Source organism: Physella acuta, unplaced genomic scaffold (genome assembly GCF_028476545.2).
Source record: "Physella acuta isolate Inbredline_101_S28 unplaced genomic scaffold, ASM2847654v3 ptg001190l, whole genome shotgun sequence".
In the NCBI taxonomy this organism is placed as follows: domain Eukaryota; kingdom Metazoa; phylum Mollusca; class Gastropoda; family Physidae; genus Physella; species Physella acuta.
In genome coordinates, this window is record NW_026732707.1 from 19,901 (window position 1) to 46,158 (window position 26,258).

Sequence of the window (26,258 nt, forward strand, 5' to 3'; positions counted from 1 at the left end):
ACATGCCAACTTTACCCACATAACATGCCAACTTTACCCACACAACATGTCAACATTACCCACACATTACCCACACACCATGCCAACATTACCCACACACTATGCCAACATTACCCACACAACATGCCAACTTTACCCACACAACATGTCAACATTACCCACATAACATGCCAACTTTACCCACACAACATGCCAACATTACCCACACACCATGCCAACATTACCCACACACCATGCCAACATTACCCACACACCATGCCAACATTACCCACACACCATGCCAACATTACCCACATAACATGCCAACATTACCCACACAACATGCCAACATTACCCACATAACATGTCAACATTACCCACACAACATGCCAACATTACCCACACAACATGCCAACATTACCCACATAACATGCCAACATTACCCACACAACATGCCAACATTACCCACACAACATGTCAACATTACCCACATAACATGTCAACATTACCCACACAACATGCCAACATTACCCACACAACATGCCAACATTACCCACATAACATGTCAACATTACCCACACACCATGCCAACATTATCCACATACCATGTCAACATTACCCACACAACATGCCAACATTACCCACATAACATGTCAACATTACCCACACACTATGCCAACATTACCCACATAACATGCCAACATTACCCACACAACATGTCAACATTACCCACACACCATGCCAACATTACCCACATATGTCAACATTACCCACATAACATGTCAACATTATCCACATATGTCAACATTACCCACACACTATGCCAACATTACCCACACATGACCCACATTATATGTCAACATGACCTACATATGTTAACATTACCCACATAACATGTCAACATTACCCACATAACATGTCAACATTACCCACACATTACCCACATAATATGTCAACATTACCCACATAACATGTCAACATTACCCACACATTACCCACACAACATGCCAACATTACCCACACACCATGCCAACATTACCCACATATGTCAACATTACCCACACACTATGCCAACATTACCCACACATGACCCACATTATATGTCAACATGACCTACATATGTCAACATTACCCACACACCATGCCAACATTACCCACATATGTCAACATTACCCACACACTATGCCAACATTACCCACACATGACCCACATTATATGTCAACATGACCTACATATGTCAACATTACCCACATAACATGTCAACATTACCCACATTACATGTCAACATTACCCACACAACATGCCAACATTACCCACATAATATGTCAACATTACCCACATAACATGCCAACATTACCCACACATGACCCACATTATATGTCAACATGACCTACATATGTCAACATTACCCACACACCATGCCAACATTACCCACACAACATGCCAACTTTATCCACATATGTCAACATTACCCACACAACATGTCAACATTACCCACATAACATGTCAACATTACCCACACATTACCCACATAACATGCCAACATTACCCACACACCATGCCAACATTACCCACATATGTCAACATTACCCACACAACATGTCAACATTACCCACATAACATGTCAACATTACCCACACATTACCCACACAACATGCCAACTTTACCCACACAACATGCCAACTTTACCCACACACCATGCCAACATTACCCACACACCATGCCAACATGACCCACATAACATGTCAACATTACCCACATATGTCAACATTACCCACACACTATGCCAACATGACCCACATAACATGCCAACATTATCCACATATGTCAACATTACCCACACAACATGCCAACATTACCCACACAACATGCCAACATTACCCACACAACATGCCAACATTACCCACATATGTCAACATTACCCACACAACATGCCAACATTACCCACACACTATGCCAACATTACCCACATAACATGTCAACATTACCCACACAACATGCCAACATTACCCACACACCATGCCAACATTACCCACATACCATGCCAACATTACCCACACACCATGCCAACATTACCCACATACCATGCCAACATTACCCACACACCATGCCAACATTACCCACATATGTCAACATTACCCACACAACATGTCAACATTACCCACATAACATGTCAACATTACCCACACATTACCCACATAACATGCCAACATTACCCACACACCATGCCAACATTACCCACATATGTCAACATTACCCACACAACATGTCAACATTACCCACATAACATGTCAACATTACCCACACATTACCCACACAACATGCCAACTTTACCCACACAACATGCCAACTTTACCCACACACCATGCCAACATTACCCACACACCATGCCAACATGACCCACATAACATGTCAACATTGCCCACATATGTCAACATTACCCACACACTATGCCAACATGACCCACATAACATGCCAACATTATCCACATATGTCAACATTACCCACATAACATGTCAACATTATCCACATATGTCAACATTACCCACATAACATGTCAACATTACCCACACACCATGCCAACATTACCCACACACTATGCTAACATGACCCACATAACATGTCAACATTACCCACACACCATGCCAACATTACCCACATATGTCAACATTACCCACACACTATGCCAACATGACCCACATAACATGTCAACATTACCCACACAACATGCCAACATTACCCACACAACATGCCAACATTACCCACACAACATGTCAACATTACCCACACATGACCCACATTATATGTCAACATGACCTACATATGCCAACATTACCCACACATGACCCACATTATATGTCAACATGACCTACATATGTCAACATTACCCACACAACATGCCAACATTACCCACATAACATGTCAACATTACCCACACAACATGCCAACATTACCCACACATGCCAACATTACCCACACACCATGCCAACATTACCCACATATGTCAACATTACCCACATAACATGTCAACATTACCCACACAACATGCCAACATTACCCACATAACATGCCAACATTACCCACACAACATGTCAACATTACCCACACAACATGCCAACATTACCCACACAACATGCCAACATTACCCACATAACATGCCAACATTACCCACACACCATGCCAACATTACCCACACACTATGCCAACATGACCCACATAACATGTCAACATTACCCACACAACATGCCAACATTACCCACATATGTCAACATTACCCACACACTATGCCAACATTACCCACATATGCCAACATTACCCACACAACATGTCAACATTACCCACACAACATGCCAACATTTCCCACACAACATGTCAACATTACCCACACACCATGCCAACATTACCCACACATGTCAACATTACCCACATAACATGTCAACATTACCCACACATGACCAACATTATATGTCAACATGACCTACATATGTCAACATTACCCACACAACATGCCAACATTACCCACATAACATGTCAACATGACCCACATAACATGCCAACATTACCCACATAACATGTCAACATTATCCACATAACATGTCAACATTACCCACACATTACCCACATAACATGTCAACATTACCCACATAACATGTCAACATTACCCACATAACATGTCAACATTACCCACACATTATGTCAACATTACCCACATAACATGTCAACATTACCCACATAACATGTCAACATTACCCACATAACATGTCAACATTACCCACATAACATGTCAACATTACCCACATAACATGTCAACATTACCCACACATTACCCACATAACATGTCAACATTACCCACATAACATGTCAACATTACCCACACATTACCCACATAACATGTCAACATTACCCACACATTACCCACATAACATGTCAACATTACCCACACATTACCCACATAACATGTCAACATTACCCACATAACATGTCAACATTACCCACATAACATGTCAACATTACCCACATAACATGTCAACATTACCCACATAACATGTCAACATTACCCACATAACATGTCAACATTACCCACATAACATGTCAACATTACCCACATATGCCAACATTACCCACACAACATGCCAACACGACCCACATAACATGTCAACATTACCCACATATGTCAACATTACCCACATAACATGCCAACATTACCCACAAAACATGTCAACATTACCCACATAAGATGCCAACACGACCCACACAACATGTCAACATTACCCACACATTACCCACATAACATGTCAACATTACCCACACAACATGCCAACATTACCCACACATGTCAACATTACCCACATAACATGTCAACATTACCCACATAACATGTCAACATTACCCACATAACATGTCAACATTACCCACATAACATGTCAACATTACCCACACACCATGCCAACATTACCCACATATGCCAACATTACCCACACACTATGCCAACATTACCCACACATTACCCACACAACATGTCAACATTACCCACATAACATGTCAACATTACCCACACAACATGTCAACATTACCCACATAACATGCCAACATTACCCACATAACATGTCAACATTACCCACATATGTCAACATTACCCACATAACATGTCAACATTACCCACACACCATGTCAACTTTACCCACACATGTCAACATTACCCACATATGCCAACATTACCCACACACCATGCCAACATTACCCACATACCATGCCAACATTACCCACATAACATGCCAACATTACCCACACACCATGCCAACATTACCCACATAACATGCCAACATTACCCACATAACATGTCAACATTACCCACACAACATGTCAACATTACCCACATAACATGCCAACATTACCCACATAACATGTCAACATTACCCACATATGTCAACATTACCCACATAACATGTCAACATTACCCACACACCATGTCAACTTTACCCACACATGTCAACATTACCCACATATGCCAACATTACCCACACACCATGCCAACATTACCCACATACCATGCCAACATTACCCACATAACATGCCAACATTACCCACACACTATGCCAACATTACCCACATAACATGCCAACATTACCCACACATGTCAACATTACCCACATATGCCAACATTACCCACACACCATGCCAACATTACCCACATACCATGCCAACATTACCCACATAACATGTCAACATTACCCACACAACATGCCAACATTACCCACACATGCCAACATTACCCACACACCATGCCAACATTACCCACATATGTCAACATTACCCACATAACATGTCAACATTACCCACACAACATGCCAACATTACCCACACAACATGCCAACTTTACCCACACAACATGTCAACATTACCCACATAACATGCCAACTTTACCCACACAACATGCCAACATTACCCACACAACATGCCAACTTTACCCACACAACATGTCAACATTACCCACATAACATGCCAACTTTACCCACACAACATGCCAACTTTACCCACACAACATGTCAACATTACCCACATAACATGCCAACTTTACCCACACAACATGCCAACTTTACCCACACAACATGCCAACTTTACCCACACAACATGTCAACATTACCCACATAACATGCCAACTTTACCCACACAACATGCCAACTTTACCCACACAACATGCCAACATTACCCACACAACATGCCAACATTACCCACATAACATGCCAACTTTACCCACACAACATGTCAACATTACCCACACAACATGTCAACATTACCCACACAACATGCCAACATTACCCACATAACATGCCAACATTACCCACACAACATGCCAACATTACCCACACAACATGTCAACATTACCCACATAACATGTCAACATTACCCACATAACATGCCAACATTACCCACACAACATGTCAACATTACCCACACAACATGTCAACATTGCCCACACACTATGCCAACATTACTAAATATTTCAACTAGATAAAATAGCAACCTGCTGGAGCAGTTCTTTGCCCAGTGCTTTGTGTTGAGCTAAAGTATTTTCTATGTCTTCATCTGATGGACCAAGTTCTTCACATACACATGGGTGCTTCAATATAGTTGTCTCAATAGCAGTTCCTACATGCACTAACATCAGATCAAAATAACCTATCACTATTGGTGATACTTAATCATATGAAGTGACAAAATGTCATATGAAGTGATGGGTTGTTATATGAAGTGATGGGATGTCATATGAAGTGACAAAATGTCATATGAAGTGACAAAATGTCATATGAAGTGACAAAATGTCATATGAAGTGACAAAATGTCATATGAAGTGACAAAATGTCATATGAAGTGACAAAATGTCATATGAAGTGATGGGTTGTTATATGAAGTGATGGAATGTCATATGAAAGGACAAAATGTCATATGAAGTGACAAAATGTCATATGAAGTGATGGGATGTCATATGAAGTGATGGGATGTCATATGAAGTGATAGGATGTCATATGAAGTGACAAAATGTCATATGAAGTGACAAAATGTCGTATGAAGTGATGGGATGTTATATGAAGTGATGGAATGTCATATGAAGTGATGGGATGTCATGTGAAGTGATGGAATGTCATATGAAGTGATGGATTGTCAAATGAAGTGATGGAATGTCATATGAAGTGATGGGTTGTTATTTGAAGTGATGGGATGTCATATGAAGTGACAAACTGTCATATGAAGTGACAAAATGTCGTATGAAGTGATGGGATGTTATATGAAGTGACAAAATATCATATGTATTGACAATGCCGAGACAAATTGTCTTCAGTCCAATAGAACTTCACCCTGATAACTTAGGGATCAGGCATAAGAAGCTCACCCTGATAATTAGGTCTGGTTTATTAATGACATCCACACACAGAAATCAGAATTTAAGACTTACTACTTATGCCCTGGATTTAGAATGTGTTGAACAGAATGCTGAAGGAAATATTTATAATCAGCACTTTGTTTTTTAAATAAAGAAATTTTTTCAATATTTTCAAGCTAAATTTTGGTTGTCTTTTTTCTGAAGTAACACAAAATAATACAATAATTGTAAGGCCACCTCTTCTTTCATCTCTCATTTACAGCACAGATACTAGAAACGTGTGTCTTTACAGCCATAGCTCATGACAGCTAGATATGTGAATGTGTCTTTACAGCCATAGCACATGACAGCTAGATATGTGAACGTGTCTTTACAGCCATAGCTCATGACAGCTAGATATTTTGGTATTTGGGTTAGGGTTAGCTAGATATTTGGGTAATGCAAAAAAAAAAAATTACCTTTATACAGCTCATTAACTTTGTCTATCAGCAAGAACAAGCTTTCAGGAGTCAAATCTTTGACACAAACCTACAACAGTACAATATTTGATTATTTATTGGCAAACAAATGACCCCAAAATGGCATAGATTAAAGACATAAATTTGGAAAGCAGATTGTCATTATGAAACCAGGTTTACTTTCTCTACTGTACTTGATGAGTTGTCATCCACTCCCTGATTTATCCCTTTCACATAGTAAGTCTGAAAAATTGCTAAAAGTATTAGATGCGTTACCATTTTTTTTGCAATCAGTCAACACATTTAAAAAAAATAATTCATAGATTAGTAAATATTCTATAACCCATCTAAACAATATTAACTCCTTATATTTAGCAAAAGAAAGTAAAAACTGAAGAATTAGCTAAATAAAAAAGTAGAATCAAACCTTTAAAATCAAAGCTTTTACTATTACGAGGTATTCTGACAAGCTTGGCATTTGTTTACAAAGTGTTATACAATGAATATTAATTTTTTTTAAAAAGTATACATCTAAATAAAAAGTACATAGCTGCAGGGTTAGCTTTAGAGGTCATCCATTTATGAGGTCCAAATGAGAATATGGTGGGTGTGGGGTTTCAGGAATAAAAAATCAACTTATGTGGTGGCGTGGGGGGGGGGGGGGTGTCAATGTGGACATCTACTATTAAACCACAAAATCCTTACATTTGATAATTTAAAAAATAAATTATTTAAAAAATGCATATAAAATGTAGATTATACATTAAATCTGCAGTTCTGGTGGTAAATGTATTAGTAATATAGCTGTATTCCACCCGCCAAAAAAAAAAAGTGATTTTTTTTACAAGCAGGAGGGGATGGGGCAGTGATTGCTGCAATTTTCTAAAACAATTCAAGTTCATTTTAACCATTGCAAACAATTGTAACTAAATCATAGTATGTCTACAACATTATTTTGTGTCAAAGCCTAAGATGATGATGAATTTTTTTCAAGTGAACAAAAAATCAAAATAACCATGTTACAATTAGCTATTTAAATGTGTGTAAATGTTTGGTCAGGTGTGTAGGGCCCACAGTCAGCGTGACCACAAAAAAGGGGAGAAGTTTGTTATGGAAAAAGCCTTTCAAGAGGCAGGGTATAGTGTCCCAGCGCAATCGCTCTTCTATTAAAGAACAATTTTAGAAAGTCTTAGAAAGTTCACATGGTAAGTTTACATGAAGTAGACTTAAGTATATCTTGGAAAAGTTTAACTCCCAATTATTATTTAGACCTAGTAATAGATGTTACCGAAAATATCAAATCCCTATATTACATTATCAGTTACTGTGGATGTGCACAGTGGTGGGGGTGGAAGGGGGAGGGGTGGTGTCTAAAATTCCAAAATTTTGTGGGCGTCATAAATAAATCACACCTTAGCTAAAAGAAAAGTAAAAAAAATTTAAAAAAAAAAATAACTAACCTCTTGCTGTGTTGCGGTTTGAATTTTTGCAACATTGCATTTTTTCAAATGTTTTTCCAAGTTATCTTCATAACAATTACTAGATAAAAATGGATAAGAAGGTAAAATAAGTTGAAATCTCTAAAGTAGTCACAGTAGCTACAATACAATACAAAATAAGTTGAAATCTCTAAAGTAGTCACAGTAGCTACAATACAATACAAAATAAGTTGAAATCTCTAAAGTAGTCACAGTAGCTACAATACAATACAAAATAAGTTGAAATCTCTAAAGTAGTCACAGTAGCTACAATACAATACAAAATAAGTTGAAATCTCTAAAGTAGTCACAGTAGCTACAATACAATACAAAATAAGTTGAAATCTCTAAAGTAGTCACAGTAGCTACAATACAATACAAAATAAGTTGAAATCTCTAAAGTAGTCACAGTAGCTACAATACAATACAAAATAAGTTGAAATCTCTAAGGTAGTCACAGTAGCTACAATACAATACAAAATAAGTTGAAATCTCTAAAGTAGTCACAGTAGCTACAATACAATACAAAATAAGTTGAAATCTCTAAAGTAGTCACAGTAGCTACAATACCATACAAAATAAGTTGAAATCTCTAAAGTAGTCACAGTAGCTACAATACAATACAAAATAAGTTGAAATCTCTAAGGTAGTCACAGTAGCTACAATACAATACAAAATAAGTTGAAATCTCTAAAGTAGTCACAGTAGCTACAATACAATACAAAATAAGTTGAAATCTCTAAAGTAGTCACAGTAGCTACAATACAATACAAAATAAGTTGAAATCTCTAAAGTAGTCACAGTAGCTACAATACAATACAAAATAAGTTGAAATCTCTAAAGTAGTCACAGTAGCTACAATACAATACAAAATAAGTTGAAATCTCTAAGGTAGTCACAGTAGCTACAATACAATACAAAATAAGTTGAAATCTCTAAAGTAGTCACAGTAGCTACAATACAATACAAAATAAGTTGAAATCTCTAAGGTAGTCACAGTAGCTACAATACAATACAAAATAAGTTGAAATCTCTAATGTAGTCACAGTAGCTACAATACAATACAAAATAAGTTGAAATCTCTAAGGTAGTCACAGTAGCTACAATACAATACAAAATAAGTTGAAATCTCTAATGTAGTCACAGTAGCTACAATACAATACAAAATAAGTTGAAATCTCTAAAGTAGTCACAGTAGCTACAATACAATCAGGTGCTCCTCTTGTTTTTTGAACAAGGTAGAGAAATAAATGTCCATCAATCTCAACACAACTTCTAAGATAATCAGGGTTTGTATTACCTAAGATAATCAGGGTTTGTATTACCTAAGATAATCAGGGTTTGTATTACCTAAGATAATCAGGGTTTGTATTACCTAAGATAATCAGGGTTTGTATTACCTAAGATAATCAGGGTTTGTATTACCTTTTTAGAAAAAAAGCCAGACTTTTTCCAGAATTTGGAAAAAATCCAGCAGGATTTTTTTTCCTAACAAAACACTTGATGGAAGTAGAAACATCATGCCCTATGTGTAAATGATGAAGCAGAAACATCATGCCCTATATGTGTAAATGATGAAGCAGAAACATCATGCCCTATATGTGTAAATGATGAAGCAGAAACATCATGCCCTATATGTGTAAATGATGAAGCAGAAACATCATGCCCTATATGTGTAAATGATGAAGCAGAAACATCATGCCCTATATGTGTAAATGATGAAGCAGAAACATCATGCCCTATAAGTGTAAATGATGAAGCAGAAACATCATGCCCTATAAGTGTAAATGATGAAGCAGAAACATCATGCCCTATATGTGTAAATGATGTAAACCAGTATGTTTCACTCTACACAAGATTACTGCTACCGTTGCAAGCAGAGACAAGACCTAACTGTTAAAAATCATAGGATCTCTCAGTGAGTGAGAAACGCCTTGCTGAGTTTCTTCCACATGGAGATAATTTTCTCATTCAAACAAAAACATAATACATTTTTTTTTTTAAGACACCAGTTTAGAAATGTGTGGCTTCTCAATATCACCAAGCGTTATGTTGTATTTTCCATCAGCATGTAGCTTAAGGAAGTGTTCTGTTAGCTGGTACTAAGACTAGAAAAGATGCAGTTAGGAAGATGATTTCCATCAAGTTCTGTGATACATGTGAATCCATATTGTACATATTTATCCAACACCTTTTTGAGCTCAAAACAGTATGAAGGGTTTAAAATAAATCACACAATGTACCATCATGACAGCCACAAGTCAAACACATGAAAATAAAAACTATATTCATTACAGCACATATATAAACGATTAATGTGCGCCTGTATGTGTGTGTGTGATGATACAGAAATATCAAGATACAAATTCATTGTTATCCGGCTCTGGGGCACTATTTATAATATGTTGTGCTATTGCACTGTCGTATTTGAACTGTCATTAACTGTGGTCACTAGTTCTATTGTCAGCATTGACCAAGTCGTAACTGTGGTCACTAGTTCTATTGTCAGCATTGACCAAGTCCCATCGCAGACCATCAGTCGGGTATGTGTCTTGAACTCTCCCAAGTCCTGGTAAAGAACCACTGGTCTAGTCCTGGTAAAGAACCACTGGTCTAGTCCTGGTAAAGAACCACTGGTCAAGTCCTGGTAAAGAACCACTGGTCAAGTCCTGGTAAAGAACCACTGGTCTAGTCCTGGTAAAGAACCACTGGTCTAGTCCTGGTAAAGAACCACTGGTCAAGTCCTGGTAAAGAACCACTGGTCAAGTCCTGGTAAAGAACCACTGGTCTAGTCCTGGTAAAGAACCACTGGTCTAGTCCTGGTAAAGAACCACTGGTCTAGTCCTGGTAAAGAACCACTGGTCTAGTCCTGGTAAAGAACCACTGGTCTAGTCCTGGTAAAGAACCACTGGTCAAGTCCTGGTAAAGAACCACTGGTCTAGTCCTGGTAAAGAACCACTGGTCTAGTCCTGGTAAAGAACCACTGGTCTAGTCCTGGTAAAGAACCACTGGTCTAGTCCTGGTAAAGAACCACTGGTCTAGTCCTGGTAAAGAACCACTGGTCTAGTCCTGGTAAAGAACCACTGGTCTAGTCCTGGTAAAGAACCACTGGTCTAGTCCTGGTAAAGAACCACTGGTCAAGTCCTGGTAAAGAACCACTGGTCTAGTCCTGGTAAAGAACCACTGGTCTAGTCCTGGTAAAGAACCACTGGTCTAGTCCTGGTAAAGAACCACTGGTCTAGTCCTGGTAAAGAACCACTGGTCTAGTCCTGGTAAAGAACCACTGGTCTAGTCCTGGTAAAGAACCACTGGTCAAGTCCTGGTAAAGAACCACTGGTCTAGTCCTGGTAAAGAACCACTGGTCTAGTCCTGGTAAAGAACCACTGGTCTAGTCCTGGTAAAGAACCACTGGTCTAGTCCTGGTAAAGAACCACTGGTCAAGTCCTGGTAAAGAACCACTGGTCAAGTCCTGGTAAAGAACCACTGGTCTAGTCCTGGTAAAGAACCACTGGTCTAGTCCTGGTAAAGAACCACTGGTCTAGTCCTGGTAAAGAACCACTGGTCTAGTCCTGGTAAAGAACCACTGGTCAAGTCCTGGTAAAGAACCACTGGTCTAGTCCTGGTAAAGAACCACTGGTCTAGTCCTGGTAAAGAACCACTGGTCTAGTCCTGGTAAAGAACCACTGGTCTAGTCCTGGTAAAGAACCACTGGTCTAGTCCTGGTAAAGAACCACTGGTCTAGTCCTGGTAAAGAACCACTGGTCTAGTCCTGGTAAAGAACCACTGGTCTAGTCCTGGTAAAGAACCACTGGTCAAGTCCTGGTAAAGAACCACTGGTCTAGTCCTGGTAAAGAACCACTGGTCTAGTCCTGGTAAAGAACCACTGGTCTAGTCCTGGTAAAGAACCACTGGTCTAGTCCTGGTAAAGAACCACTGGTCTAGTCCTGGTAAAGAACCACTGGTCTAGTCCTGGTAAAGAACCACTGGTCTAGTCCTGGTAAAGAACCACTGGTCAAGTCCTGGTAAAGAACCACTGGTCTAGTCCTGGTAAAGAACCACTGGTCTAGTCCTGGTAAAGAACCACTGGTCTAGTCCTGGTAAAGAACCACTGGTCTAGTCCTGGTAAAGAACCACTGGTCAAGTCCTGGTAAAGAACCACTGGTCTAGTCCTGGTAAAGAACCACTGGTCTAGTCCTGGTAAAGAACCACTGGTCTAGTCCTGGTAAAGAACCACTGGTCTAGTCCTGGTAAAGAACCACAGGTCTAGTCCTGGTAAAGAACCACAGGTCTAGTCCTGGTAAAGAACCACTGGTCTAGACTATCATTTCATTTGGGACAACAAAATGCTAACCATCAAGACAAAAAATGTGAGCAACTTGGATACAAGATGTATGTAAACGTGACCTCAATGCTCTAGAGATGACCATGGAGAAAACTGCCAAGGACACTAAAAAGGTAAAGAAAGCATAAGCCTGCTTTCCTTGACAAAAAATAAAATGAAAATACCTGAAGATTCACAGCTCCACCAAGACTGATCTAAACTAATAATATAGTCTTACAAGATTAGAGAGCCCAAAAGAATGAGTATATCTATATTCCACTGAAACTCAACTTTGTTTACAAATTTTTTTTTTTTTTTCTGTTTCTCTGTTCCACTAGATTAGAGCATCTGCACTATGTGCTGAACTGTAAAATACATCTTTATGTAGAGAAAATGTTTTTTCCCCCATTATGTTATAGAAGTTAGGGGTCATCCATTTATGATGTCCACACGGAGGGAGGACTTTTGTGGACGGATGGGGTTGGGGGGAGAGGTGTTGCGTCTATGCTGACTTACACATGTTACATTTAACATTGATGTGCTTATATTCTAAAAAACCCAGAGTGATCTCCCCTAAACTTTCTCGACTATTCTTTCATAACACAATAGGGGATGGCAACTCGGGATATAGACATGATTTTAAATCCATTTTTAAATCCAATTACTTCAACTTTTTAAAATGGTATAGAATCTTGTAGAAAAAAAGAATTGTGCACCAAGTGATTGGCAAACAATATGTGTAAAATAGTGCGGAATATTATTAGTACTTTATAAATTCATTTTCATTTTTTTGAGAAATCGGAAATAGCTTAAATTATTACTTCCAGTCAATGGAAATTACTCAAAATTTGACAATAAGGCAGAGAATTAGATCTTTTACTTATATGTGAAATTTTGTTTATCTATCTGGAACAGTACTCAAGTTATAGGCTTTTGAAAAACTAAAAGTAGAGTAAGTCCCACTTCTGGTTATTGGAAATCGCTGAAAAGTAGATACAGAACTACAAATTTGATACAATACTTACATATGAAATTTCATCTACCTAGATGTAACGGTAATCAAGTTATCGTGTTCAAAGACACACATACACACACACAGACATATGGACAGAATTGCAAAGCCCAGTTTTTCGGACTCGATTATGTAGGAAACGCCGAAATTTTGATAAATCTGGATTTACAATTTTTGCCTGATTAAAAACAGTCCTCTAGATTCCATATGTGATGAAGTACTGGATGTAAAACGGTGAAAACTGTCAAAGTTCCATGTGATTTTTGAGCACAATGACAATACTTCCTCTTCTGTATACAAGAAAGTAAAATACATAAAACTCGTATCCTGCATGTAAAAAGTAAAATTAAGACGACAGTGCTCATATTTAAAAAACCATCATAGCATGTAAATAAAGCACATATCTACCCTAACATTTTGCAAGAGGGAGGGGGGGAGGTCAGGCTTTTGGTAACGCTAGAGAGTGTGCTGGGACAGGACAAAACGTGACATCGTTAACAGATGACTCCTAACCCTAGGCCAATATTAAAATGTTGATATTAATTACGCTTTACGTATTATTACAAAGGAATATAGCCTAGTAGTTTATATTAAATAAAATAACATCCCCTTTCACCACAACACCCTGACTATACTAATCCAAATTAAAATAAAAACGTTTGGTAAATTACTATTATATTATTAGTAATTTTGTGTTTAAATATTTCTAGCCTTAGTAAAACCGTAGTGATTTTGTACTTATTTCACAAATGTTATAAAATATTCTATTTTGGTTAAAAAATATGCTTTCTGGCAACAACTAAATGGAACCATTTGGAACCAACTGTTCCTACCTATTGAAACATTTAGAATCTAGGCCAATCTAGTGTAATCACACAATGAATAATGGAGTTTCTTGAATAAACTATCGCAGGCTTGAAATATTTTATATAAATCTTTGCTTTTTTACTTTCTCGTATATACGAAGTATAGAGAAAGTATTGTAATCGTGCACAAAAATCAATTGAAATTTTAACAATTTTTACCGTATTACACATCCGAAGGATAGAGGACTTATTTTAATCGGGCAAAAATTATCAATCCAGATTTATTAAAATTAAGAGGTTTTATGCGTAATCCAGTCTGAAAAACTGGGCTTTGCAATTCTGTCCGTATGTCTGTGTGTGTGTGTGTGTCTGTCCGTGTGTAAACACGATAACTTGAGTACCGTTACAGCTAGGTTGATGAAATTTCATATATAAGTATTTTATCAAAATCGTAGATCCGTATCAACTTTTGAGCGATTTCCGATAACTGGAAGTGGTACTTTTTCTACTTTGAATTTTTCAAAAGCATATAACTTGAGTACTATTTCAGATAGATAAATGAAATTTCACATGTAAGTATAAGATCTAATTCTCTACCTTCTGTCAAATTTTGAGTAATTTCCGTTGCCCGGAAGTACTAATTTACGCTACTTCCGATTTCTCAAAAAACTAATGTAAATTTTTAAAGTACTAATAATATTGCGCACTATTATGCACTTTTTTTTTTGGCGTTCACTTGGTGTGCAATCTTTTTTCTACGAGATTTTATTCTATTTTTAAAACTTTAAGTATTTAAAATGGATTAAAAATCATGTCTATAGCCCGAGTTCCCATCCCCTGTTATTTTATATAAGAATATTCGAGAAAGTTTAGAGGAGATCACTCCCGGTTTATTTTAGCAATGGATTTGGCTAAATTAGGATATAATTTAAGTTAGTTAAAACTTAATTTTACTTTATGGAGAAGAGTGGTCTCTCAATTTTCACTCAATGGTATGTGTCTAACTAGCCGAGATAATAGTGCAATACCATGTAGGTGGTATGAATAATTTAAAACACATCAACTTAATATTACATTTTTTGTTTTCATTTTCCCTCAAAGAAAATGCACAGTGGGAAATCACAACATACACAAATGGTTCTAATTCAAATTCATTATAATAAGTTTGCCGTTAGCTTTAATAATTAATTCGTTTGTTAATTGGGACTTGCGGGACACAGGGAAGGTGAAGTAGAGTTCAGTTCACCTGTTTTTGAGACCTCAGCTTATGAAGGGATAGTGTGGTCAGAGCCATGCTCAGACACGATGTAGCATATGCTGCTATTTAGATGTTTTATTTTCTAGTTTTCAGTAATTCATAATCTGTGAATTCGACACTACCGATGCTGCGACTGAAAATATTTTCCTTTAAAACACCATGGGTAGCTCGTGAAGGACGACTATCCTCACCCTCACTTTCCACTCCCCCCCCCCCCCTCCCCCCCCCAGTGAAACAGCCATCCTTGACGACAGCTTACAGACGACAATGAAAAGATCAAGCAGAAGTTGTTTTTACCTCCCCTTAGTTTCAAATAGTTTAAAAACTAAATTATCTGCACCTAAAGCTGTCACTAATTCGACCCGGCACTACGATTGTAAACATCTCACCAGGCTGGTGGGGGTGGGGGTGGTAGCGATATGGTCTGTTGAGAATTATATATATAAATAGATGTCTGAGGTGTGACACTTTCATTCAAAACTGTGGGGTCTAGCTTTCTGTGGCGATGTGTGACAGTGTGAAGGGGAAAGCTAAATGGTGTCAAACAAACGTGACGTCATTTATGGAAGACTCCTAGAAACCAACTGTTATCAAAGGATAACTGGTAGTCTAATATATATATACGAGCCGACCCGCAGCGTATCATACGCCGCTATTTAGTTTTTTTTATTTTCTACTTTTCAGTAATTCATAATTTGTGAATTCGACAATACGAATGCTGCCACTGAAAATATTTGCTTTAAAACACTACCCCCCCCCTCTCACCTAACCCCGACCCTACACCCCCCCCCTTCCGTGAAAGCAACCTCCTCTTAGTTACCTCCTGTAAGTTTAAAATCGTTTCAAACTAAATTATCTGCCCCTAATAGCCGTCACCAAACCTAGCTCTACGATTGTAAAATGTAAACATTTATTTAGCGTGAACCACAGCTCACCAGATCATGTGAGAGGGGTGGAGGTGGGGGTGGTAGCGACAGAGAGGAAGAGAGGAGATTGCTTGTTTTCTAACGGCTCCCAGAAGAGAATTATATATATAGATATATATCTAGTATATAAAGTTCAATTCTGTAAGTGGCGGGCGGAGCCTTGACACGAAAGGAATATAAGAAATTAATAGACTTCATCGTCATAGTGTTAAACATCTAAAAAGCTCTTCGTCTAAATTCATGATGTATATAAACCGGGAGTAATCTCCCCTAAACTTTCTCGAATATTCTTATATGAAACAACAGGGGATGGCAACTCGGGATATAGACATGATTTTTAATTACTTAAGCTTTTTTAAATAGAATAAAATCGCGCAGAAAAAAGAATCGCACACCAAGTGAACGCCAAATAAAATGTGCATAATAGTGTGCAATATTATTAGTACTTTATAAATTCACATGAGAAATTGGAAATAGCGAAAATTACTACTTCCGGTCAAAAGAAATTACTCAAAATTTGATAGAAGGCAGAGAATTATATCTTTTATTTACATGTGAAATTGCATTTATCTATCTGAAATAGTACTCAAGTTTCAGGCTTTTGAAAAATTCAAAGTAGAAATTCCGGTTATCTGAAAGCGCTGAAAAGTTGATACGGATCTACGATTTTGATATAATACTTATATATGAAATTTTTTCAACGTAGCTGTAATTGTGCTCAAGTTATCGTGTTTACACACACACATACATACATACAGACAAGATTGCAAAATTATGTTTTTCCGACTCAGGGATGTGTAAAACGTCAAGACTTTCTCTAAACTTCGTATATACGAGAAAATAAAAATTAATATTGAAGGTGTTGTAAAACAATTTTCATTTTTCAAACTTGGAGTGATAATTGTCAGCATGTCCATCAAACAAAATTTTTTTAAAAAGTATCACCATTCACAAAAATTCGAATTGAGTCTGAAAATATTTACATTTAGTTCTTTAGCACTTATTATGTCCCTTGATAAATTAGGAACACACAATTACTTCCCTTTATAAAGAAACATTACATGGGGGGGGGGGCTTTGTTTTGGTGTTGGGAAAAAAATAATTACATAATTAGCAGGGATTAATCAAGTGCAATGTGGTAGGTATTTTAAATACTGCGTTTTATTAATTTTATACGCGGAACATACTGTTTACTAATTATTTTTTAAAATCAAAACAGTTAAGAAGCCAGCTGCTAAATGTCCTCTATATTTACTTCTTTCTGTTTGAGGATAAGCTTGCGGTGTTATAATTGTTCACTAAATTGAAGCAGACGAGCCCGCCGCGCCCTGGCAGGGTTCAATTTGGCGCCCTGGGCTATCCTATCGCCATGGTGCATAATTTTGTTTTAAACAGTGCAATAGACTATGGATAAGAAAGGTTACTATAGTCTCTGTGCTATTTAGTGCCCTAGGCCTTCCAGTGTAAGATATGGTGCCTATGTTCATTTAAGTGAGTGCAAAAGACTATGAATAAGTTGGGGTACTATATTCGTTTACTAAGCTGAAACAGGTGGTGCCGCCGGGGCCCCAGAATGTTGAGATTTGGCGCCCAGGACTAGACTGAGCACTTTGCGTTTAGGTTTGCGTCTGTCGTTTTTTTGTGTTTGGGTTGCATTTGTGATTGAGTTTGTGTTTGAATTTGGTTTGCTTTTGTTTGCTATTTTAATTTTATGTTTGTGTTTAAGTTTATATTTGTGTTTGTATTATGTTTGCAGTTTTTTCGTGTTTTGGTTTTGGAAGGTTGTGGTTAGGGTGGGCAATGCGGGGTATATGCTGATTATATGGTGATGGGTATATACACCATAACTATACCGGAAACGCAGGTCAGGCACCGATTAGATCTTGACACCTGAGGCGTTTAATAGCGAACCACCGGCCATCGCCCATAAAAAGTCTGGAACTGACCACGGGAGGCGGGGCAGTGAGTAGTATCAACAGGTAATTTACGTCGCACGGGGCGAGGTTGACAGTGGGGGAAAGACGGACTGGTAGACAGGACATGATTGATCGACACTCGAGAATATTGGCAGATTCCAGGGGTAGCCAATAAATACAGACTCAAAGAAACACGACCCGACAGTACGACCAGATAGTACACAAGAAACGATGACTAGACTCTGGTTCTGGTACAAAGTAAATCCAGACCAAGTTAGAAGAAACCAGTACGGACGTGTTTACTGTGACCGGACTTAGGGACTTTGGAGGTCTGTTGGGTTTTTAGTTTTTTGGCTTTTTATTGTACGCAATGAAATCATCGAACCTACCATTGTGTAGAAGAAAGCGTGTTGCTTCATTCTTCATTGGTTACATATATATATATATATATATATATATATATATATATATATATATATATATATATACTAGCGTACCCGTCTGCCAGCGTTGCCGTGGGAATAGAAGAAAGTCTGTCGAAATACATAAGAAGGGTTTCATCAATGCGTTACCAATCATACCAGATGCCTGACCTTGTTTTGTAAAAGTGAGTTATTTAAATGTAAACAATGCCTGCGCTTGAATCATAAATATCAGGACACGGGTTTACCTACACTACCACATGAAAATTTTGAGTGTACGTTAATCACTAACAGAAATAATGTGTCAGTGACGTACAGGAGTGCTCTCTGGAGCCCCCGATTACACTACCGCAGAGGCGCCATAGTACTCACAGGATAACCTAGAGCGCCACATGCATCCTGAAACAATGATACAGATTGCGTCATTTGCTAAAGCTACACAAATCAATAACAGTTTAGAAACCGTCTCTAAATGTGCTCTATGTTGATGATTCTGTTTCCCTTTGCGTTATTGTTTGCGTTTATATTAACCTTTGTGTTTTGTGTTTAATTTGCGTTTGTGTTTTTGTTTGTGTGTATGTTTATGTTAAGTTTAGGTTTTAGTTTTGGTTGTTTGTGGTTAGGGTTAAAATTAGAGTTACAGTTAGGTTTAGGGTTTTGTGTTATTTTCTTAAACATCCACATTTACTTATAGACATTTATTTTGGAAAAGTAATTATTTCTTAAACCCGGGCCATGTTGGGTATATACTGCTTGATAAACACACAAGTCACAGTACTTTACAGATAGGTTTTTCAGAGGACAGGGCACACCACACAATCTCAGTGAATTACAGCAGTACACAGATTGACATTTAAAAAGTACTCACTGACTGGAATTTAATGGACATGGTATCCTTTTGCGATCAATAGAAACCTGAAAATATACAGGCATAATCATAATATTGTATTGGCTTGTGGGGTGAGACATTAGAGCATACAAGTGCTAAGGTCTCACGCTGAGATCCCAGACAAGAATATGTAATATGTCCTTGATTGTTTATCATTTTTGTTCTTTGAATAAAACAAATATTACAAATAACTTTCTAATAATAAGCTTTTAAAACTACTTGCTTTCTTTAATTAAAGGTATATCTATTGAAGTATATATATATATATTGACAATGCACATCGTACATTGGCCGGTGTATGTGTGTTAATACTGTTTGTATGTGTCGGATGGTGTTTAAAAAGTGTATGGCAGAAAGGGTCTTAGATATTACACGTCAGTTACCCCCTTAATGGTTTGGCAGCTAGCCCAAAGGTCTCGGATTCAAATCTCTGTTTGGACATGTGACTGTAGGGTTATGTCCATGAGTCCACCCAGCCCTGATAAGTACCTGACTTACCTTGGGTAAAGGCAGCTACACATATTGGTGACTACACTACCCCTGCATATGCAGAGGTCAGGTAAAAGATGTACTCTACTTACTCTGCTCAATGGACACTAAAGAAGAACTTTTTTACCCCTTTATAGAAAATGTGTATTGTAAGCAAAGGAGAAAGATATATGCTTGTCTCTGCATATGTGTTTGTAAAAGACCAACACATAGTAAGGCTACCGCAGAAAAAAACCTTGTTCATTTACAAATATTGGAAATATGAGCTACTCTAATAATGTATGTGATAGCCTCCTCTATAATGACTGGGTGAAGCAATAATGAAAGAACAAACTCTGTCCATGTGCAACAAGACTGAATGTTCAAAAGACAATGCAGTGGTTGTTGCTGCTGCCCTTACATGGTGAGCAATAGGATCCAGGCCACTGGAGATCAAGTGGGGGTTTAAAACCAGATTTGACCAATAAAATACCAACTGAAGTAGAACAAGAGGTCAGTAGGTCATGCTAGTTTACAAATGTTGACAGAATTCTAAGTGATCCCAGTGATCTCATGACCATCAAGTAAGAAACAGTATTTCAAACAACTGTATTCCAGAACATTGACAACAGTGGGCACTGTAGACAAATCACTAACCAATAACTGACTGGTGGCCAAAGCTACAATCGCTGCAATAACACAGCCAAGTGTACAATAAATGGCTGTGAGTGAGTGTCAAAATTACAAACTACTATGGAATTCTAAATGCCATAAATGTACATCTTCTAGTGACAAAAAAACGAATATAGATTAACCTTTAGTACAGTAGAATAGTTTAAGTGTTTGTTATTTACTTTAACTAATTCCGACTTAGGCCAGTCTCCCCAAGCCAGTCAGCAAAACTGACTGGCCAATGACCAAACAAAATAGTCAATAGAATGTGATATTGGCCAATGAACCCACTGGCTGACTTCAAGCTTTGACAGTAACATAATGATTAAAGGCCTAATCTGGAATGAAGCCGTAGATTAGTTTATCTCATTTACTTACGCCAGTGATGCATTCATGTTCAGGGCAATATTTGCGCCCTGGTTTTGGCTGGAATCTACACAGGCGTTTTTTTTTGGGGAGATAAAAAAGACATTGTTCCAATCGGTCTTCAATATCAGATCTGCTCATTTGCCTGTAAAATTACAAAACATACACTCAATTATACTGTGTTCAAACACAATCACACAGCCCTATTACCTATAAGTAAAGGCTAAATTTCTTGATTTTAGAATGCTTGTATTTCTTATTCTAAGACTTCAAGAGTTAAGACTAAACTCTAATAGTTACTAAGACTAATAATGACTAAAATTATAATTAATTCATTAACAGTATTGAATAAAAATAGATCTCTACTATTTAATCCCGGAGGAGAATCTCCATAGTACCATCAAATATTTTTAAAATTATGTGCCAAGTACTTAAAAAGAAATGTGGTTATAACAACTTGATGTTTTAGTATTTTCTGTCACTAAACATAATTTTATAAAAGCCAAAACCATTTTTATTTTCACACTGAAAATGTAAATAACCTTGGCTTGATGCGGTTAGATAATGTGTAACTTAATAAAAATAATTATCAGCAAAGTTTGTTGTGCAAATTACAACAAAGTGGGGTTTTCAGAAATACAATCACAGAAGTTCTATAAGTATAACCCACTCAAAGTTTGTTGTACTAAAATTAAACTTTGGCTTGATGATAATAAATATATATGTACTCTCTACATTCAAAACTTTTATGTTAATTTATAACACTGATTCCTAAAAATTGAAGCCTAAATATTACATTTATGAGTTTTTTTGGACACCAATAGTTCATCAACTGGACTGTTTGGTATTTCTCTGACTCTAAGTTTCAGTAATTTTCTGTAACAAAAAAAAAATTTAAAAAAAAATTTTGTTTTTTACATGGCCAGGGTTCATGCACAAACATTAAAAACAAATTCCAGGAGTTTTCCAAGCCTTTTACATAAATTTCAGGACATATTTAAATTTAAGAAATCTGTATTGTGTAACAGCATTAACTTTCAGTAGGCTTTTCATACACTGACCAATCATAGCGAAGCATTTTTTTCTGTGTAATTTGAAAGCTGTGCCGTCAGCTGTTTCACCTCTTGAGTTTACTTTCTTAACACTGAAGTAGCATGCGGGTAGTAAGCTTATGTGAATGCATACTGACAAAAGTTAAACTGACTAAACTTAGCTTAAAATATGCAGGACTAAATGACCTTTAGTCTTGTATAAAATTTATACAAATTATTTTAGTAAAAATGGTTTAGTTGTCAAATCTTCTCTGAAAAATTGAATTCTCATAAATTTCCACTAAAAAAATTTTCTACAAATATGATTAAAAAGATCTTCCATTTTTACTTTCTCGTATATACAAAGTATAAAGAGAGTCTTGTAATCGTGCAAAAAAAAAATCGAGCAGAAAATCAGTTTTGCAATCTTGTCCGTATGTCTGTCTGTGCATGTGTGTGTGTAAACACCGTTACAGCTAGGTTGATGAAATTTCATATATATATTTTATATCAAAATCGTAGATCTGTATCAACTTATGAGCGATTTCCGATAACCGGAAGTGGAACTTTTTCCACTTTGAATTTTTCAAAAGCCTATAACTTGAGTACTATTTCACATAGATAAATGAAATTTCACATGTATTGTAAGTAAAAGATCTAATTCTCTACCTTCTATCAAATTTTGAGTAGTTTCCGTTGACCGGAAGTAGTAATTTTCGCTATTTCCGATTTCTCAAAAAACTAATGTAAATTTATAAAGTACTAATAATATTGCACACTATTATGCACATTTTATTTGCCGTTCACTTGGTGTGCAATTCTTTTTTCTACGAGATTTTATTCTATTTTAAAAAGTTTAAGTATTTAAAAGGGATTAAAAATCATGTCTATATCCCGAGTTCCCATCCCCTGTTGTTTTATATAAGAATATTCGAGAAAGTTTAGGGGAGATGACTCCTGGTTTATTCTATTTAGATGTGAAAATATCTCTAAAATATCAAACTTTGCGCAAATGGCAAAACACAATACACCTCACTCGCGATCATGAAAATTTTTACAAAGAAAATATGCTGTCGAGGTCCCTGACGTATTTGACTAGAAATCTAATATTTCTGACGCAGTGAAGATGTTTGGAATGCATTTCTCGCTGACGTGATTAACTTTAATGCGACGACTGTTTACAAAAAACCCAAATAGATAGGCCTACAAATAAAAAAAACATTTTTATTAATTCAGCCTGGACAAAGCTATGTGTACATTAACTCCAGTCACCTGCTCGGTAAGGGAGGAGGGTTAGATTCTGCTTACATTGAAATCTCAATCTTTTATAATTGTCCTAATTAAACAATGCTAAAATACTTGCACTGATTAATCAAAACTGATTAAAATGTGAATATGAATATCTTTAAAAGTTTAGATCTATTTTTTTTAAACAGGTCTAAACGGGATTATTCTTGGTTCATTCATTTGGCTCATACTAAAAACTACTAATTTAGTAAATACATTAAATAACCAAATTATGAATATCCTTTCGATTATGTTTTACTGCTGCATAATTTAACAAGCACGCAGTTGACCCTTTCAAGCCTTCACCTTGTCAACTGATAACTTCAGTGTCGTCATCGAAAAAACTTTCTGGGATAGGCTGATAAGCATCAACAATGAAAATGCTGTAGAAATCTATATAGGCCGTTCGATTTACAGCTTCTGGGTTTGTTTGTTTTGATGCCATCTCAAGGACCCTGGACGACCAGTTTCACTTACACTAAGTAGTAGAGGGCTAAAATTAATAATTATGAAGCCATTTTAGAAATTGGAACTAACCGTTTCTATTTAAGTCTGTTATTTAAGAATTGTCAGGTGTACTTTTGACCTAATTTCTTTGGCTTGCAAGCTGCACTGTAGTGAAAGTAGCTCTATGTATTCTTGTCTTTCAAATTAAATAACTCTAAAATAACGCTTTGATTTCAGAACAACCTATGTGAATACTAAACATGAAAGCATTAATTTTACACACATTAAAATTAACTAGTAATAATTTATTGTGTTTATGAGATGTGTTACGCCTAAATGATCATCACTCAATGCAATTTTATTATAATCTTTTTGGTAAAAACAAGGCAAGGGAAAAAGTGTGCTGCGCAAGAATCCAATCATTTGGCTAGATTTATAACTATTTATGATGTCATACCAAAAAATAGAATGTTTACCCTTTTTTTAAATTGATGATAGTATTGATAGTCTTTATTTTTTAAACTGAAAGTAGTGAAAGTATGAATTAATAGGTTAGATTGTAGGTTTTGTAACTTGGTATACTAACCCTTTATCAGTTTAAAAAGCAAAGCATGCTGATTGTGGATAAATATAGTAATAAAACACAGTAATATAAAGTTTCAATTACGATGTGCCCCCCCCCCCCCCCCAAAAGCATGTTTTTACTTAGCTGTTTATCTCACTTATCAACAGTAATTAACATTAATTTTCAGATTTTTATTACTTGTTTGGGTAAGATAAAGCACATTTTTATTTATAATAAAGAAAAAGGTCACAGGTCAAGCACCTTTTCCTTAACGTGGAGGGCGCCACAGGCTCAGGCTGACCTCACTTTGGAGTTTTTTTCAGCAATAATGACTGCACAGAAAGTTAATAGGTCTATATGCTAAATTCGCTTAGTTTACTAGTGTGCTGGCTACTAATGATACCTTTTTTATAAAAAAATGATTTTGAAATTTTCATAAAAATACCTACAGTATTGTTGTATAGTGTAACACCAACTGAGCTAGAACTATCAAATATAGTGCCTGATTAGTTAGAAACAGATCTTTAGTTTTTATCGGTGTAGTTAAAATTAAAAAATAATTAAAATTCAGGGCCTAGTGAGTTTCCCTACAAAAGTAAATGTTTCACACTAGTATAACCTGTATTTAAATTATACTTATCTCATGTTTATTTGATTTTTCTTGTGGATTTGCTCGTATTTTGTTGTGTTTTATTGTGTTTTTTAAATAGTTCTGTCGATTTGCTAGCGTTAGGTACTTCTATATTTAAATACCCTATATTCAGCTTTATAAACAAAATAATTATCCTTTATAAACAAAATAATTATTGGACAAATAACGTAAGATAATGTAAGATGTCTTGGCCGAGTGGAGAACATTGTGCCTTCCAAATCTATGAAGTTACCAGTTCAGAACCTAACTAAACAAAGCTTTCCCTTTGCTTGTTCCTGGGACACATCTTAAACAGTCAGTTTCTAGTTTTGTCTCGATCACTTATTTGTATTGTTGTTTTGTTTTTAATATCTTTTCTAGATTTAGATCTTGAAACATGCCAATTCTAAATGCTGTTGCTTATATGATCGCTTGCTCACTTT

General features: G+C 36.6%; 1 protein-coding gene across 5 annotated transcripts in view; it reads right to left on the reverse strand.

The window, feature by feature from the left end:
- LOC131956965 (tRNA:m(4)X modification enzyme TRM13 homolog) overlaps window positions 1-26,258 on the reverse strand; it is a gene marked incomplete at its 3' end in the record, with an annotated part of 48,713 nt that overhangs the window by 17,878 nt on the left and 4,577 nt on the right. The window contains 8 exon segments of one of the 5 annotated variants that reach the window (XM_059321625.1): window positions 6,005-6,138; window positions 7,321-7,390; window positions 7,501-7,563; window positions 8,781-8,859; window positions 20,328-20,374; window positions 21,867-21,999; window positions 22,651-22,730; window positions 24,710-24,784. In XM_059321625.1, the coding sequence (XP_059177608.1) occupies window positions 6,005-6,138; window positions 7,321-7,390; window positions 7,501-7,563; window positions 8,781-8,859; window positions 20,328-20,374; window positions 21,867-21,999; window positions 22,651-22,652 (528 nt within the window). 5 annotated transcript variants of the gene reach the window in all.